Raw genomic sequence first — 18389 nt, 5'->3', positions numbered from 1 at the left:
CAGGGGTCTGGCCCCACTGGGTCCCCCACAGACCCGCACGTGTGCTATCAGTGTCTGACTCAGAGAAGGCAAGCCAGGGGCAGGTGGATCTGCCCATTCCCAAGCCCAGGGCAGGTGCCCACCTACTCGCTTTAACAGTGGAGGCTTCTTAGGATGGGCAGGGGCAGGGCAGCCCTCCCTGAGGGGCTCTGCCTCCTCCGAGAGCTTCTACTTCCAGGCAGGAGACCTTCCAGGACTCCACCTGCCCATGTCTAGGCAGGGAGGCTTCCCCACGCTCTGACGCAGGCCTGGGCCGAGAGGAGAGATCTGAGGCTCTGCTGCACAGCCGGGCCCCCCGAGACCTTCACGGGCACACCATCTGAGGGCAACCGCAGGAGCTGGCCTTCCCTCGAGGCATGGCGTGCCCAGCCTGTGCCCTGAGAAAAGTGGGCACAGCGGGAAGTGAGTAGGCCGTGGGAGGGCCCGGGTCACACCCAGGCTCACCATGCTGCCTGCTACCCAGAGAAGGACTAGCCCGCTGGCACCATGTCCGTGTAAAACCGAGGTCGGCCTGACACTCTCAATGGTAATAACCATGCTAAGGAGAGGGCGGCAGGGTTCCGGAGCAGAAGGAAGCCTGTGGTCTCTCCTTGGAGAACAGCCGAAGAGATGGCCCCACCGAGCCGGCACATCCAGACCTGCCCAGGGGTGTCTGTGCGTCTGAGGCAGAAGATGCTTAATAGGCCTCAGAGCTGATATATTTTTCTCTCCAAATAGCGCGGCACAATTTAATTAACTCACTATTGCACCCACCTGAAGATTACAGGGTTTATTGACACCACCATCTGGCTCCCATAAAGCTGGTAATGTAGATAATAAATCCTCTTCATTATCCAGTGCCAGCAAGAGGCGTCCTGCTCCAAGCCATCTTTCCTGCACCCTCCTGCGAGGGCCACCTCCAACGCCCTGAGGTGTTGGGCTCGGGGGCAGGAAGCGGCTGCCAGCGAACTCTGAGGAGGCCTGCTCAGGTGCTAAGAGGATGCCTGGGAGGCAGAAATCTGCAAAGAGGCCTGACACCCTCCACCCTCTCCGCCATTGCACCCAGAGCCTCATCCGCCCCTTGTCCCCATCTGGCGACAGCAGTCACCCCCTGCACAGACACCCAGTGGGCCCTGGCTTCCACAGCTGTGCTCACCATCCTGCCACCCAGCCCAGTGCCCGGTCACCCAGCCACTGGAGAAGAGCATCTCCCAGTTGGCAGAGACAGAAACGGGAAATGCAGAAGTCCAAGTTCAAGGCCCAGTGCCACACCGTGCAGGGCAGACCCAGGTTCACAGGGCTGGGGGCAGGCCAGGATGGACCCGGCCACCTCCCCGGCTCCAGGCCCCTTGGTTTACCGTCTGCGCTAACGCATGTGTTCAAGTTCTGACTCTGTCCTTTGAAACTCAAGTTCTGTCTGTCCTTAAGATTTGGGTTGGGGCAGAAGGGGTCAGCAGGGCGGGAGGAGGGCCAGACCACAGAGCGGGCCCTGTGTCACCTGCTCTCACTCACCTGCCCTACCTGGGGCAGGGGCTCCCCTGGCTCTCCCTTCTCCTGGACCCTGAGCTGCAGCCCAGAAGCCGATTCAGGGGTACGCCTGAGAAAGACCCCGGTTCACTGCTTTCTTACCAGCGAGGGAAGGGGAAATTACTCCCAGTCCCTGGCTTCAGGTGTAGCTCCCAGGCTGGGGCCCCTCTGGGCTGCTGCACCCGGGCTGAGAGCCGCTGGCTAAGGTGAGCCCTTCCTCAGAATGCACGTCCCACAGCAGGTAATGAATTACTGGGGAGAAAATTAATTGCCTGTGCCTCTCCCCAGCTAATCTGATGGTTTAAGCTGATGTCAGGACCCTTAGGTGGGGGTAGGGGTGGGGGTGGAGAAAGTGGAACCAGCTCAATCGGAGGGGGACAAAATGCAAAAAGGTTACATTTATAGCATTGGCACCCAGCTTGGAGTGGCCTGTACCTCACCTCCACCGGCCCATTAATCACTGTTATCAGGCAGGAAGGGGCCACGGTACCCCCGCCCTCCGCCTGGGGGCAAGTTCAGGTGCTGCCAGGTGGCCAGAGGTCAGAGTCTACCCAGCGCAGCCTTGAGGCACCCAGAGCTCCCAGGCCGCGGCCCCTCCCTCCCTGCCTGCGCCTGATTCTCTGCCAGGAGCCGTGCAGCCACCCAAGTCAAGCCACTTCTCCAGAAGAGCGTCAACAAACCCTGAGGCCTCCCGGGAGGGGCTGGTGCGGGGTAAGAAGCCAGACAGGGCAGGTCCCCAGGGGCATCCGAGGGTGCCGGGTGCAGGCTCAGAGCTGCTGCGGGCAGGGGGTGGGCCGAGGCGCTCTCTGCGGCCCACGGAGTCCTGGCCCCATTACACCTCTCCGCTAGGCAGCCTTTGATTCAGCAAAACCAGGGATGCAAACTTCTCAGGAGTACTTAGTTTCCATGGCGACCGAAGCTGACCTCAACATTATTGTTCTCGAGAGGGGACTGACTTTACTATATGTTCATTCACTGAATTAATGGACTCCGGGCTCTTTTTTCAGCAACCCCGGAACAAAGGAAAGAGAGACGTGTCGTCCGAGGGCTTTCAGCCGCCGTCCGGCCTTTTGTCTGGGACTTACTGCGACGAGCGGGTCTGCTCAGCCCGAGATTATCAAAATCAACTCGGGGGCCGTCTCCGTGGCCGCTAAACACACTTTGATTTCATAAAGACATAACTGACCCCATATGCAAATCATTAATTGTGGTGGCCAGGCTCTCAGGGCTCGGGTCCCGGGGGTGATTTTTGTGGCAATGAAGTGCATTTGTAGATAACACTGAAGCTGAGTCACAGGACCGCGGCGGCTCCTGAGCGTCGCTGGCTGGGACGTAAAGAGGAAAAGAGGAGGATTCCTAAACCTAACCCTGCTGGCACTGGCAAGGATAACCGAGCCGAGGGCAAACGCGGGTAGCCTTCCAGTCCCAGTAAAGCCAGCTGGCCCCGACGCGCGCACATCCCTGCTTTGTTCCGGGGGTTTGGAGTCTGCCATCTCCCCGTCCCGGTCCAGCCCCTCCTGCCCCCTCCGCAGCCCGCCAGCCAGCTGGAAAATACCTCTGCTTCCTTCAGGGGAACAACAGTGCAGATGAAGCAGACCACAGGAGGCCGCCCTGGACACAAATACCTGGGCACACACGCAGCCCGTAAACCCGAATCAGGCTGTGCTCGGACCGCAGGGTGTGTGGCCTTCTCTAGTAACTGCTGCACGGGCACGTCATGCCGTCGTCCACTCCCGCCTGCCCAGGGCGCACTGGGCTCTCCCTCCGGACGCCCTAGCAAACCTGCGTTACCTTCTGTCCCCCCTCCAGGTGGGACCCAGGAGACCAGAGGCATTTTGTCCAGGACAGGCCGTGAAAAACATCACACTCAGCAGCCCAGTGGGACAGACCACGGTCCTAACATCCAAATAATCAGTTCACAAATTATCATAATTATCAATCAATCACCCTGTTTGGACAATGCCAGGCTGGGCCATCAGAAAGCTTTTATGACCTGTAGCGTTTTGTACGTAATAATGGGGAGAGATTTATGGACCCATCACGGCCCCTCTTCCAGCAGCCTGACTTTATTAGCTCAATTTACTTGGGACTCTCCCAGGCCTCAGCCCTCCACACCCCGCCCGCAGCGCTGGCTGGGCACCCAGCCGCCCATGCTTCTGACAGGCACCTTTCCCAGCCCCCCATCCTGGCTCTACTGACGAGAATTCCTGACTCATTTGGGGTGGGGGGGGTGGTCATGGACAGAGAAGGGAAGAATAAATTTGAAAAGTCACCCCCTTTGTTTGCATTTTCTCCCTGGTTGGACTGTACTGACATCCTTCCTTTTCAAGATGGTCAAAGAAAACAAGATAGTGGGACAAAGGCCAGGGGCTTGTTTCCCCTGTCCATATCCCCAGAGAGATTAAATCAGAATTCTTTTAGCTGATAGCATCTCCCCGGGTGGACTACACTCTTGTTAACGGATAAATCCCAGCCCTCCACAAAGTCCAAGAATAAATTTAAGCCTTTTGCCAAATGTCTGTCCTATTGGATTTTGATAAGACGGCCATTGAGCCTTAATAATGTCTTCCATCCATTTTCAGCGGGCCCTTAACACGGCTCTTTATTCGTCCCCAAAGCCTCTTCGCCCGGCCTTTTTATTACAGGCTCCGGCGGGCTCTCCAGGGAGCTGGGCGACCCCAGTGATGGATGGACAGCTCGCTAGATTATCTCCCGCAGATGTTTGCTCTGCAGGAGCCCCGGGCTTTCCCTCTAAGTAAACAGACACTAAATAGAGTCGGCCTGAGGGGACAGTCCCAGAGGTCCAGGCACGGCAGCTACAGAGGGCCACACAGTCGACCTGCCGCCAAAGTGACTTTGGGGGAGGCACTGGCGACATGCCCTGGGTGCACACCTGGGCGGGCGTGGGGCTAGCGAGCACAGGTTCAGCGCATTGGCAGAGACCCACACTGGGCTGGCTGCATAGGGACCAGACACAGGGGATGGGGATGTGGGGAAGGGTCAGAGGGCGATGCAGAAGGGACAGGGGCTGGAGAGGGATGCAAGGGCCTGCAGTGGACATGGGATGCGGGAGACAGCTTGGTGTGAGGGCTGGAGGGGACCAGACGGAGGGGGCGGGAGAGGGGCAGGACGGCTGGTCCACAGGGGCGGGGCCAAACCTGGAAACCTCACAGGCTGGGCCACTGTCACTCAAACAGGAGCTCCAGGCCCATGCTGAGTTCAAATACTGAAGGCTGAGGGTGTGGATACAGACCCCCTGGGCCTGGGCTTCCTGTCTGTAAACTGATAGATGATTCCACAGCACTGCAGCACCTGGATCTCTAATACTTAGAATTTATAACCGCATCTTCCCCATGAAATATCACGTTTTCTGCACCTCTTGTGTCGAGTCACTGATTGCTTTAATTGACCCTGTTATACTTCACTGGTGCAGAGAAACAACAGGGAATTTAATTGCCCTAAATTGAAATAGCTGATGCTCAGAGATGTCAGCTGCCCAACCCAAGGCCACACAGCCCCTGCCCCCAGTGCTTCCCCATGGTACTTTTTAAGACGCTCAGACATGCCTGTCTTTGGACGAGGAGAGGCCTGTTCAGTCAGACACTAAAATCCCAAACTACAAAACGGATAAATGGGAGCCTTTGTCCCACAACCAAAGACTTCCCTAAATTGGTCCTTAAATAGCACACTAAGTAAGGTACATACAGTCACACGATGGCATGCACGCACACACGCACGCACGCCACGGCTGTGACACGTCTGCTCCTAACGTGGGCCCTCTGCTTGCAAGGAAGGTCAGGTGTAGGCTGCAGTGGCTGGTCCTTCCCACCCAGCGGCGTAGGGACCCCTTTGCCTTGGCATTTCAGCCCACATCTCTCTCTCAGTCCCTCCCGCCTCCCTCCCAGAGTGTCTGGGAACGGAAACCATGGGTCCAGATCTAGGCCCCAGTGTCCGGTTCTGATCACCCTGCCAACATGGCTTTGGGCAACATCCCGTCCCACCTGACTGCCCCAGATGCCAATAGTCTGTGTCAGTGCAAGGCTGGAAAACCTGGAACTCAGCAGATGGCTAAGTTGTGTGTGGTTAAGTGCGGTGGGGGGCAAAGCCCCCCTGAGACCGGGGCCTGCAGGGCTGTGCAAGGGACAGGTGCTGGGCTGGGCACAGACGTCTGCCAAGGCTCCCTTCTGCTCCGTGCCCCACGCAGGCCTCCCTGATGCCCCGGCAGCTGCCCTGGGCATTGGGTCTGTTCTGATTCTGTGAGGAGAGGCTCAGACCCTTCCCACCGGCTTCCCAGGGGCCCGTGCCAAGCTGCAGCTGAGCAGGTCCCTGGCTGGGTGGCTCCTGCACCCACCGATGAACAGCCCACAGAGAGCTCTGGCCCATGTCAGCCAAGGCCCTGGGCCCACCGTTTAGGGAAGAAAAGGAAGCCACATGCCAGCGCTGTCCCGGGGGAATGCTGGCTCTGGCTCGGGCCCCACCACGTTCTGTCTTGGTTCAAAAGCAGCCGGCTCTTGTCTCCTCAAAACCTTTACATTTACACTTGACCTTTGCCTTTCTGCCTTGACCCTTGTACCCAGGCCAGACAACACGCTGCCCATCCCCCCTAAATAGATCCCCTCTAGCCTCCCGCCAGGCTGTCCCACTGTCAGGAGGAAGTCCTGCCTGGTGTAGGATGGCCAGTGACTTATTCGTGGTGGGAAAACAAAGCCTCACATTCTCCCCAGAGGCTCGGGCCGCCGCCGACTGTGGGTCCCTCTGTGAGAAGCAAGAACACCTCAGATCTGGGAGATGTGGGGGCGCCGCTTAATGCCTCTTGTAACCTTACATCCTTGAAGAAACTGTGAACTGGTTCACACAGGCAGGAAAAGGGGGAAGGACGCCGTGGGGATTTACGCTGTGTTTGAGGGAGGAAGGCTGCCCTGGGCAGTGGGCCCAGGAAGGTCCCAGCATCTGCTCGGAAAACAGGGCCGCATGGGGGCCAAAGACCATGAGTTACAGAGGCCGACGAGGTAAAAAGGCCACCCGACCACAGGTGCTTCAGTGGCTACCAAAGGGTCAGAAAATGTGTCCCAGGGCAAGGTTTTCTCCAAAATCAGTGTCTCTGGGGTTGAACCCTGAGAGAAAGGGCAGGTCCCCCAACCCTTAGGGAGAGCTCTGGGCTCAAGCCATCCAGCTGGGAGCAGAGAACTGGCAGTGCTAGGCAGGCTGGGAGCAGCGGCCTGCACGACGCTCACGGCGCGGCATCGCGTCCCCCAGGAGAGGCTGACGGCCCGAAGAGCACACCCTGTGATTCTGACATTACGAAAACAGCACCTGATCTGAGTTAGATGACCACGTGAGGACTCGTGCTCCCCACAGCCCACTCTGCCTCCTGGCACCCTTGGGGGGCGTGTAGGCGGGAGTCCCTCTACCCTGTCTGCTCCAGGAGACTGGCTCGGCCACGGTGTGTGTGCCATACGCAGGTCTACGTGCCGGTTGTGGGCACGTGTGTGTGCGTGACCCAGATTCAGTGGAAGCCAAGCCCCACCTGATGACGGGCTTTGGGCTTTCGGCTTTCAGAGGCGATCTCTGATCTGCCCCCTTCAGCCGCCTGGCCGGCCTGTAGCGTGCACACGTGGGATGTGCCTGCCTCTGTGTGCACGCTTCCCTCTGGGAATGTGTGTATTTCCCGGGGCCTACTTTACTCTCTGGGTCTTTGAGAGCTGATGTTTGTCAGCCAGCTATTCTCCATCAGCAGCCAGCAGAGCAGGAGACGGTGTCCACGTTGACCCTTTTTCTTCCCCTAATGGGTTGCTTATTTAAGGCCATGCCCAGGCCCTCTTTGGAGGCTGAGTACAGCAAAAGGCTTTGTTGAATCTGCAGCCAATTGTGTTTTTTTTCTCCCCATATTCTTTTCATGTGCGTATGCAGTGAAGACAGTTAAATAAACACAACCTGCGTTTATTTAACTTCCGTGCGTCTGCATGGCCTGATGGGATCCCCCAGTACAGAGCTCTCCCTGTTTCCCAGGAATGAGGGCGGGTCCATGAGGTGACACCCTCCCTGCTCACGAATGAAAATGAGCATCCATCCTAATTCTCTGGGTCAGGAGCACAACTCTGTGCACGCATTCGACGGCGGGTAACACATTGTTCACAGCCTGTGGCCCGGCCACAGCAACTGCACGTGATCAGCTTGTGAGCACCCGGGGCAAGAGAAGGTGCAGGACCAGCTCTCCTACCTTTTGGATGCAGCCCTCCTGCGATGGCACGTCTGTATCCGTCAGCATCTGCTGCAAAACAATTTTGAAAGGAGGTGTTAGTTTCTGACGCAATGCCGTTCTTGAGCAATAGTGGGCTGCAAGGTGTGCGGCAGATCCCGTGTGCTCTGATGCAATAAGGTAAGACCTCGGGCTTCTCCAAAATCTGAAAGCAAGCACAGCCAGCGTCCCCCGGTTGCTGAGAACTGCGAGGGCTCCCCCACGACGTCGCCTCCCTGGGTAGGCAGCTGGTTCCTCATGGGGCAGAGCCACTCTGTGTAGCTCACCCTGGGCCTTTATTAACCGGGGAGGGACCCACACATTATTGGGAACAGTTCAATGGGGACACAAAGACTTCTCAGGACATGTGAGCAGCTCTCCTTGCTTCCTCGGTGTTGCACAGTGGGTACAGCTGGGTTTAGGGATGACTGCTGGGCACCACCCCACAGGGCTGAACAGGGGGTGGCATGGTCCCTTGCATGGGGCTTGCAGCCCAGCTGTGGGGAAGGGCTCAGGGGACAACCAGGTTCATCTGCACTAAGTCCGGGCACATCCAGGGAGCGCTGCTGTGGAGGGCAAGGTGGGCGCACAGGGGCTGGCTGCCCCTGGCAGGGTGGGCAGGCTGGCATGATGCCATCTCTCTGCTTCCTCTCTCCTGGCAAATCAGAGGGAGCAGCATCTTAGCTGGCCCCTTGTCCCAGACACCCGGGAAGAGAATGTTTCTCTGCTGTTTTTGGGAGAAGCTTCTCAAGGCAAGTCCAGCTAGAGAGGAGAAGCAGTGGGGCCCACGCCACAGAGGGAGCCGGGGGCCTCGACGACCCTCCTCCAGCATCAGGCCCGGTGTGGGGGTGCCTGCCACCCCTCCGCTGAGGGCACAGGAGTGGGACAGCCAGGGGAGGACGTGCCAGCTGCTCCGGGTCTTCCCTCCACCCGACAGCTCTGCCGTTCAGCTTTTCTTGGCCCGGCCCTGGACAGCCAAAGCATCTTGCCTGGCTGGCATCTCTAAAAACCACCGAGTTCCACTCCAGAGGGACGGTGTTTCAGGGATGGGCCCCGGAGTGCTTTCTAAGCTAAGCAAACTGACAAATTGGCTGCAAAAGTGGGGCTTCCCCTTCTGGATGGCAGGTGCCATGCATGGACACGTATATAAACTGCAACATTTTCATGAGGATAGAAACCAAGAATCGAAATGAATATTGGAAAAATGAAATGAGAAATGGCACCAAATCCAGGGGTTTTATTTATCTCCCCTTATGATCACACTAAAGCTTTTCCACATTACAAACACAGCGCGCTGGGTGCCCCCCAACGCCACCAAGGCCGGGCAAGGAAGCGCAAGCAGGTCTGCCCTGGCCCAGCTGTAATAACAAGTCATATTTTTAAATGTTGAGCATTCTAACCAATCGGGGATTTTATGTTTCTTTTAATAGACTCTAAAATTGTGGCTTGGAAAGTGGCTCTAAGTGCAAACAGAGAATGAGACATAAAGAGGTGAAGACCAGAGCACAGACTGTGGGAGGGTCCCCAGGGGTATCTGGGAGGGCACATGCTCACCGATGCCCTGGGGCCAGATGGGGCCGGGCCAGGGGGGCCTCTGGGAGGCCCCGGGGAGTGAGGTGGCTCACTCTCTCATCCAGGCTGCCAGGCCTGCACCCTGCACACGGCCACCTGGCAGCACGGAGCCATTTGTGAGCATAATGCAGGACTGGGGGCTCCCTGCTTGGGTCACGGGGACCCTGTGCCAGGGGAGGGCTGTGGTGTATCTGCCTGCCCCTATGAGGGGGCAGCTTGGACAGAGGAGGAAATTGTGTTTTACTTTTCTAAGGAGTGAAGAACTCAGGCCTTGGACAGAATCACAGGAGGGCAGTGCCCATGGGAGCGACTTCTCTTCTCGGGCGCCCTGCCTGAGCCCTGAGCCCCCTGTGACCTCCTGTCTTCCCACTGAGTGGAGTCAAAGGAAGCCCCCACCCAACGCCGGCTGCTGGGGACGCCTGAGCCACCCGACCTGGCCAGACATGCCTCCCATGTGTCCTGAGGCCACAGGGGCCACTCCCTGCATGAACCAGGGACCCTCCTGCACACACACGGCCACTTGCAAAGCCCCTGGGACAGGCGGGTGTGATCCTGAGCACGTTCTCAGTCTGCGAGGCCAACGTGTCAATGGTGCCAGTGACTCTCTGAGGCAGAGTTCATAAGCTGGCCTCCTCCAGCCGCAGCCTGGCCCAGCCTGGTTACATTCCCATGCAGGCCCAGCAGTTTGGTAACCTGCAGCCACAGCATTGCCTTCCCCCCAGAGAAACTAACTGCCTTTGGAAGAGGAAAAAGGTGTGGAGGCTGTGACCTGCCCACAGTACCCAGGCCAAGCTGTGGGCAAAGCTCTGAGCTCATTCTCCACACACACAGCAGAATCCTCCTGCTGTGGCCCCAGGCCCAGGTCTGGAGACGCTTGAGCCCGTGGTGGCCCAGGGCTCCCCAGCAAGCAGGGACAGGCTGGGTGCTCCTCCAGGGGTCAGGCTGCCGCTGAGCCCCCATAAACGCTGTCAGCAGATCCTGTCGTGAGCTACAGGCTGGCTGGAAGCAGAACCGGGCCTCCCAGCCCTGCTGCCTCAAGGGCACATCACTGAAGATGCGATATTCCCTCCAGTGTTGCTGGAGAACCCCGTGCCACCCTGCACAGGCACCCTTGGTGACAAGACATGGCACCCTGGGCCCCAGGCTGATGCCAGCTCGCAGCTCGCGACACATACCCCATTCTGGAGCCTGGGGCCTGGGTGTTTCCCAGGGTGGGCATTTGTGGGTCTCTCATTGACGCTGGCAGGGAGGTGCCCTGCACTTCCCCATGGGGAAGAAGGCACCACGCCCAGAGTTCAAGCCCAGCTCTCCTCTCCTGGTGTGTGGATCACGGGTGCTTCGGGAGACCCTCATCACTCCAAGGAGGGTCACCCGGGGCTCCACCAGACCCCAGGTGCCAGCACACTCTGTACTGGCCCTGGGAGGCCACCCCCTCCGCCGTGGTGCGCGCCACCCCCACTGGATTCTGGCTTCATGCTCACCTTGGTTTTGGTGGCCCCGACCTTCCCTGCTCCCCACGGACCCATCACCGGGATGGGCAGGTGTGACCCCAAGCGTGTTCTTGGTCTGCGAGGCATGTAACAGACACCGTCGTGGCCATCTGGAAGCACTGGGGAGACTCCCCAGGCAGACAGGGCCGGAGGGTCCCTCAGGCCAGTGGTGGGCTCCTGGTCAGCCAGCAAGAAGGGGCAAGGGGGGGTCATTCTTCCCCAAAGATTCCAGAGACCGTCTTGGAAATACGTCCTGTTTGACTCGACTGCAGGACTGAAGCCAGGCTGTGCCCAGTGGGTGTGGGGAGCGTCTGGGCGCAGGAGGCCCTGGAGAGGGGCAGCTTGGGGGCCTGCTGCTCTGGACTCCATGCAGCACGTGGCAGCCCTCTGAGGACGGTGCAGGAATGTCCCTGCAGTGTGGGAGCCCCGGGGTGGCCCTTCCTGAAGCTGTGTCCAAGGCACCCATATGGACCATTCCTAAGTCACCCAGAAACCCTTGGTCCCAAACCCGAGGCCTCCCCCAGGCCTTTGCTGGCCCCTAACACAGCTGGCCTCTCTTCAGGCACAACTGTGTCCCAGGTGCTCCAGACGGAGGGCGGCCGGGGCACTGTCTTTCATCAGAGGCTAAGAGGTGGCCAATGGCACATCTCAGGAAATGCAAGCCTCACGCCATATCCAGGCCCTTCTAGCCACCCTGGGAAGAGCCTGGTGAGGTCTGTGCACTGGCTCAGAGACAGCTCCTGCCTACCCAGGAGCCTGTGGTCAGATGGGCATGTGGAGACGGTGTTCAAGCCACACTGTCTGTACAGGTCAAGATGTTGTGCGTGACACGCCTCGCAAGAGAGAGCAGCAGAGCTGTGCACATCCACACTGGGTGGGCTGGCAGGGCCAGGGCCCCGCAGACCCCTTCGGGCAGCAGGGTGCAGACGGCCGAGCCATGTGGCTTTGTGCTCACAGCCGTAGGACCCCAGGTGATGGGAAGAGCCCACAATCATGTGATGCAGAGAGAGGTCAGTGCTGGGCCAGTGGCACCCCGCTCAGAGGGCATGGGCACTGGAGACTTTGAAGGAGAGCCCGCCTGTGAAGAAGGGCCTGGCCCAGAACCGCTGCCCCGGCAGCCTCTCTCCGCCAGCCCTACTAACAGCTGCCTGGGCAGGTCTGCACACGGTTACCTCTGCTCTTCCCCCAGTGCTGACCTCGGGTGAAACCCAGGGGACACACCCTCCAGAGCCTCCAAGGCCGGCCTCCCCTGGCCACGCGCTGAACGCCCTCTTCACCAGCTCGCTGTGTCCTCGGCACCCATGCTGCCGGCCGGCCGGCTGCTGGCAGCGGCTGTTGCAGCTCTGGGCCCCATCAACGCACCCTGGCAGAAGTGTTAGGTGTGTTTTGATTAAGTATTTTAGCCAAAAAAGCTAGGTTTGACCTCCGGCATTTCTCTTTCCTGGCGGGCGTCAGTGCCAGCATTGAGCTAAGTGGGTTTGGTCAAAACGTCTTTTTTGACTCTTAAAATAAATACCCTCTGTTCTTCAGAAAATGAGCCCAGAGCAGATACACACAGACATCTCATAGGCTCACAGCTCCAGAGTTCTGGCGTGTCCCCCGAGGGGGGCTAGGCTTTCTGGTCGGTGTCACAAATGGATCGCAGAAGGTTTCTCTCTCTTCAACATAATCTGTTATTAAAGTATCTGAAAACATAGCTGCTACAGGAGGGAACCCAGACGGAGCCCTGGGCACATGGCTTCTAAAGCCACACAGAGCAGTGAAGCCCCTCTAGCCTGTGGCCTAGGAGGTCAGCAAGCGCTCACCTGCACTGACCTCTTAACCTTGACCTTCAAGCCCAGGCCTCTGAGACCTGCTTCTCTCTTGTCGTTTGCTGAAGTTGGTTTTCCCACCGAGCAATGCATGTCTGGGTCTAGAAGTGGCTAATAGCTGATTCCAAGTCCTCCTCCTTGAAGAGGCGGGAGTGCCCAGGGCTGTCCAGGCGGGTCGTTGCACAGGTCGTCCAGAGAAGGAGGGCTGGCAGGCCCCAACCCCGTGCTGCCCCGGGTCTGCTGACCTCTGGGAGATGGGGCTGCTGGAGACGCAGCATGCAGACCCGCCAAGACCGAGGCTGGTGACCCCCCCATGGCCAGCCTGGGACTCCACGCGGCCTGTCCTCCAGGAAGGGCCTTACATCCGACTAAGCTGTGCCCTCCAAATGGGCTAATGGGCTTTCGGGGTTCATGGAACACCGCATTTCAAGCCTCCTCGGTCTTGGTAAGTGACACCCTCAGCCTCATGTGCCCGTCCCCAGTTCTGGAAACACGGCATTTTTAAAGAACAATTCGTGTCCTTCATTTCTGTCCAAATCAATGTCCCAACAGGCCCACCACTCTCCCTGGTATGAATGCTGCCTCAGCACCATGCTGCCCGTCATGACCAGTGATGACGGCAAGGGGCCATCTTCCTGGGAGCACAGTGGGGGGGGGCCTGTCCCTGGTCCCTGCGGGTGGGGCTCCGTTACGTCTCACGTCAACCCCACCTGGGCAGCAGCCATCGGTACCTCCTTCACACATGGCAGACAGAGCCTTGCGGGGTGGGGCAACAGGGCAAAGGTCACAGTGCTAAGTGGTGGCACCGGTATCCACATGCAGGCCTCTGGTTCCTGGCCTCTGCTCTGCTGGGCGACGGATCCCTTCCAACCGGAACTCACACCTGAACCCCGGCCAGGACCCTCCCGGGAGCGGGTCTCCCCTCAGCCAGGCATGGCCTGTGACAGCAGCCGAGCTGGGGGGCAGCCCACTGGCAGCCCCGACAGGAACTGTGAAGGGCAGTTAGTCACCGGCCGACCCGCCCTGGCTCCCAGAGCAAAGGCCCCCACAGTGTTGACACAACCTCTTGAGCACTCTCAACTGGGAGTGGGGCGATATTTATTTATTTTTTGCATTAAAAAAAATGGACTTGGCCATGTTTGAGCTGCAGAAATGATTTTTTTGAAAGGCGCCTTGGACACTGTTTTTAGCTTTTACGCCTAAACAGACACTCCTCAGTTCTTTCTCTGAGATCTGCCCCGTGAATGCAGCCTCTCTCTTTACCCCTAAGAAAAATATTTACACAGTCAAGTATGGCCCGAAAGAGGACCCAGGCTCCTTCAGAGAGCCCGCCCTGAAACGCGGAGGTCTCCGCTCCGATGTTTACATTCCCAGCCCACATCTCCTTGGCCTCCTCCTCCGGCCCCCCGCCCCCCAGAGGCATTCCCCAAGGCTCCTGCTTGGGACCCTGAAGTCAGGGGCTTGCACACAGATTCCTTCCTGAGAGCCACACGGTGTCCAACAGGAGGTCACAGCCCTCGTGTACGACAGCAGAGCCTGACCTTCCAAACCCTATTTCTTAGGGAACAACAAAACCCAGGCTGGTCTGCCTCCAGACCCCATGCAAGGGGCTGTTGCCTAGACTCACCTGCCCCCTTCCCCTGGATGCACGCCCCCCCTCCCCGCAGACCTCTGCCTCAGACGTGGGGCATTCTCTCCCGGCCCCTCTACAGTGTGGCAGGTCGGCTTCGCTGCTCTGGCCGCAGCCGCTAATGGCGGGCAAGTCGCTTTTTCTGGCCAGTGTGGCCTCGAAGAGACCCAGACCGGCGGGCACGGTCTGCTGCTGTCAGACGTGCTGAGAACCATCTGTTGGTTGGCAGTCCTCTGTCGGTGGGCACGCGCCCTCCACCTAGACACCCCGCCTGCCTGTGGGCTGTCTGGTGTGGCACCTTCCCTTCTGCAGGATGAATGAATGGCACCCCTCCCGTCCCCAGGTGTGAGTGAGGACAGGGTCCTTGGGGAGGGGATGCCGAAGCAGGTGGAGGGAGGGAGGAGGCCTGTGGGGGGCGCTGCGGTGGGGGGTCACATGCACAGACAGGGGAGGGGACAACAAGCGCACTGAAAAATGGGAAGAGGCGCCAGGTTTAGAAAGGCCTTGGGGCCCTGCACTGAGTGTTCTCTAGGGCCCGGGGTCGGGGGTTTCGATTCGCCTCTGAGAGCAAATCTGGATGCTGAAACTGGTAAGGCAGATGGATGGGTGCAGGCTGGGGGCAGGGGTGAGGGGCGCTGCAGGACGAGCAGGGCAGGGCGGCCTCGCATCAACCCTGGTCCCTAGGAAGGTGCTGTCTGTGTGTCCACTCTGCAGCGCGCGGGCTGTCTGCCCTGCTCTCCCGCAGGTTGTGAGCCGTGCTGGGCCCCAGGGGGGCCTGGCTCCCTAACATCACCCGGGGAACCTATAGGAGGCTGTCTAGAGCAGTGACAGGCAGGGCCAGAAGGATGGTGGGCCTGCTGGGTCGGGCAGACCAGGCACCAGGGTGGCATGAACATGCTAAACACAGAATCGGCCTCTGAGAAGGAGCTGTGGTCGCCCCCTCCTTACAGGGGAGCAGAGGCTCGAGAAGTAGGGTGACCTGCCCGTGTGTGCACAACTCGACAGGTGGGCCCAGGATTCAAGCCAGCCCCACGAGGAAAGGCAAGGGGGCCTTTGGAAGGCAGGGCAGGGCAGACCCTCCCCAGAGAGAGCCCAGAGGTGGCACAGGTGTGACCCGCTTGTCCTCGACCCCAGGTTCCTCAGGCACTGACAGAGCAGCAATTGTGCATCTTCCTAATAAAGGACCCAGAGAAATAAAGCCAATGCTATGAGCCTGGGGACTCCCCAACTCCTTCCAACAGGCAAGTCACCTTGTTAACAGCTCAGAACCTTAGCCAACCTCAGTGCACACGCTCCCCAGTAGACAAGTCTGTGGCCCTTGACCTGGAGCTCAGCAGACCCTCCAGGTAGGGCTCCCACCCTTCACTCCTGCCAGCTTCTGACCTGGGCAGCAGCCCCTAGGCCTCCCCAGGAGGTGCCGCAGGGAGCACGCCACAGTGGTGGCCTTCGTGGCCTGCCCCAGCATGACCTTCTTTGCCTCCTGTGTCTAAGGCCAGGGGGTCATGGGTGGAGTCGGGGGCAAGGCCTGGATCGACCACTGCCCCTGGGGGCTGCATTTGCCTAGAGCTGTGCTGTGGCCTGCCCCCCTTGCACCAACCGCCCAATATCCCTTTCCAGAGAGGAGAGCGTGCAGGTGACCCAGCTCAGGGCACCCCAAAGCTCTGGAGGACTTGAGCCATTCCAGCCATGGCTTTCCATGCCCCCGCAGGCCGACGCCAGGGCTCCTCCCAGGCTCTGCCCCCGCCATGCACTGGGCGGCTCCAGACCCTGGACCACAGCCCACAGACGCTGCTCAGCCCTTCTGAATGGGGCGGCCTGGGAGGACAGCCTCTAGGACCCTGGGCCGCAGGGACCCTTCCCCACCTGTCCTGGCCCAGCAGGAGCTCCTCCCCAGAGCCCCTACCTGGGGGCTCTGTCGGGTGGGCCGAGCTCCTGGGCACAAAGGGAGCATGCAGGTGGCCCAGGCCAGCCAGGGAGGGCTTGGGAGGGCACGGCCGACAGGGGCTGGTGCAAGAGGCTCCTGCGCCACGCCGGTGGCCGCCCCATGGGTCCCCTGGCCCCTTCTCTGCCAGGGCGGCCTCTGCGGGCCCTGGTCCCAAGGAGGTGCGTGTCCAGCGTTGCTCCTGCCCTTGGTGGAAAGCTTCCTCCTCCTGCTTCCGCAAGATTGATGTCCCCGGAGGAAGTGCACGTAAATCATCAGAGCTGGGTGACGTGTGGCACTTCCATCAATGACTCATGACAAGTCATAACTTTCAGCATCAGAAGGGGAAGCCCTGGAGTCCAGGAGCCTCGCGACTGCCGGCCCAGGAACCGGCCCCACAGCCGGAAACAGGGGAGCGAGTTCTGCAGAGCTGTCCGCCCCTGGGCCTGCTGCCAGCGCGTCCTCCTGCGGGCCTGGGCTCAGAGGAGGAAAGCCGAACAGCCAAGAGCTGCAAGGAGCCTGCGGACTCGGGAGGCCCAGACCATGGGGGCCACAGCAGTTCTACTGGGGGAAATGCAGCTGCAGACCCCCGGCGGGAGTGACATGCAAACGGGGAGCCTTCTCTGAGCTGCCTCCCGGGTGCTCACCCCGCGCCCCGCCCTGTCGGCCAGGCTGGGGGTGGCCCTGGCCCTGTGCCCAGAGCAATTCTCTGTGACGCTGGGGGCTGGGGTGGCGACTCTGGTTCCCCTAGAAGATGCTTCTGGGGCCTGTACCTGTGCATGGGGGGCAGGCATGACGCCCTGCTTGGTCAGGAGTCTTTGCAGGTGGAGATCCGACACCAAGGTCTGAAGGGCTCAGGGTCCAGCTCCCTTGGGGTCTGGTGGCCTGGGCGGCTCAGCAAAGGAGCACAGGTGGGGTCTGATCCATTTTGGGATGAAGGCTGCCCCTCCTGGCCCCCGACACCAGGCTAGCCCCTCCATGCATGTCCTGCACCAGCAACCCAGGACACAGGGCACCAGAAACCCTGTTGCTCCGGCCTGTCTGGGTTGCAGCACTGAAAGCCCCCCATTCCAGGAGCCCCTCAATTTGATCATCCTGCTAGAAGGGAGGCATCAAGGCTCAGAGGAGGCCATCCCGCTGGAAGGTGGGGATGTGTTAGGGATGAGACCCTCAAAGAGAGAATCAACACAACAATGCCATGCACGCCTGGCTTGCAAGCTCCCAGGTCCCTCCTGAAGTTCAACATGCCTCCAGGACACCAGGATACATTAACCGCAAATCCCAGAAGTCACCAGCCTAATTGAAGCCTTTACAGGAGCATCAAAGAGTGGAGGGCGCTGGGCTCTGTCAAGACAAATAAGGGGGCCTGGTGGGTACGTGTCCCCATTCTTCAGCAGCCACCCAAGAGAGTGGACAGAGGACAGTCTCAACAAGTCCTCTCTGGATTTTCTTGAATGTTCTTTCATGTTCCCTGCACAGTCCCTTTGCAACCTCAGAACACTGCGCATCCATCATGGGTGTCAGTGTGTACAGGGCACACCTGTTCATCACCATTTGCTTAAACCAGCGCCAAGTGGACCGCGAGCCAGAGGCGGCTCTCCTGGGAAGCACACCCTCCCAGGGCAGGGCCGCTGCCGCCTGAAACCACTAACAGTCCTTTACGCGGTGTGCGGGGTGCCAGGTGCTGCCCGGCCTCTGCCATCCCACCCAGGGGCTGGGTCAGGAGGCCTCTGCCTGGGCACCTCCATGACGGCCCATGCAGAGGAGCCACCTCGGAGACCCCCCAGTGGCCCCAGCAGACCTGGCACCTTGGGGTCTCTGGCGGGGCTGGAGGCGGGGGTGGAATAAATCACAGGGTCAGCTATTGGTTCTGCCTTCACTGCCAACCCTTTTTAGTTAGAGAAAAAAGCTGGATATTGACAGAATCATATTAATGTGCTTCAACTTGACCCTGCTTATTGATAACTGGTTTGCTAAGATGATCCTTAATATCCGTAAGTGAGTAAGAAGGGGCCAGAGGTTCCCCAGGAAATGGCTGCTCTTATGAGGGTTTGAAAGTCCTGAGACCCAAGGTCCAGGGAACACGATGGGGCCGGTGCTCAAGGGCGCCCCCCACCCAGCGTCTCCCCCAGGCCTGGGCTCCTCAGGGCGTGAGTTCCTACTCACTTCCTGGGGCTTAGGG

At 59.4% G+C, this 18389-nt stretch overlaps 1 protein-coding gene across 5 annotated transcripts in view; it reads right to left on the bottom strand.

Annotated features, from left to right (window-relative positions):
* The window catches only part of PRDM16 (PR/SET domain 16), a 300725-nt gene that overhangs the window by 147849 nt on the left and 134487 nt on the right, over window positions 1-18389 (bottom strand). For 3 of the 5 annotated variants that reach the window (XM_036882765.2, XM_036882767.2, XM_036882769.2), the window contains exon 3: window positions 7766-7816. In XM_036882765.2, the coding sequence (XP_036738660.2) occupies window positions 7766-7816 (51 nt within the window). The remainder of the gene's footprint in view (window positions 1-7765; window positions 7817-18389) is intronic. The other 2 variants (XM_036882766.2, XM_036882768.2) reach the window with 1 other exon arrangement.

This window comes from Manis pentadactyla, chromosome 4, assembly GCF_030020395.1.
Source record: "Manis pentadactyla isolate mManPen7 chromosome 4, mManPen7.hap1, whole genome shotgun sequence".
In the NCBI taxonomy this organism is placed as follows: domain Eukaryota; kingdom Metazoa; phylum Chordata; class Mammalia; order Pholidota; family Manidae; genus Manis; species Manis pentadactyla.
The sequence above is the reverse complement of the archived record's forward strand: the minus strand, read 5'-3'. Positions and strand labels throughout refer to the sequence as shown.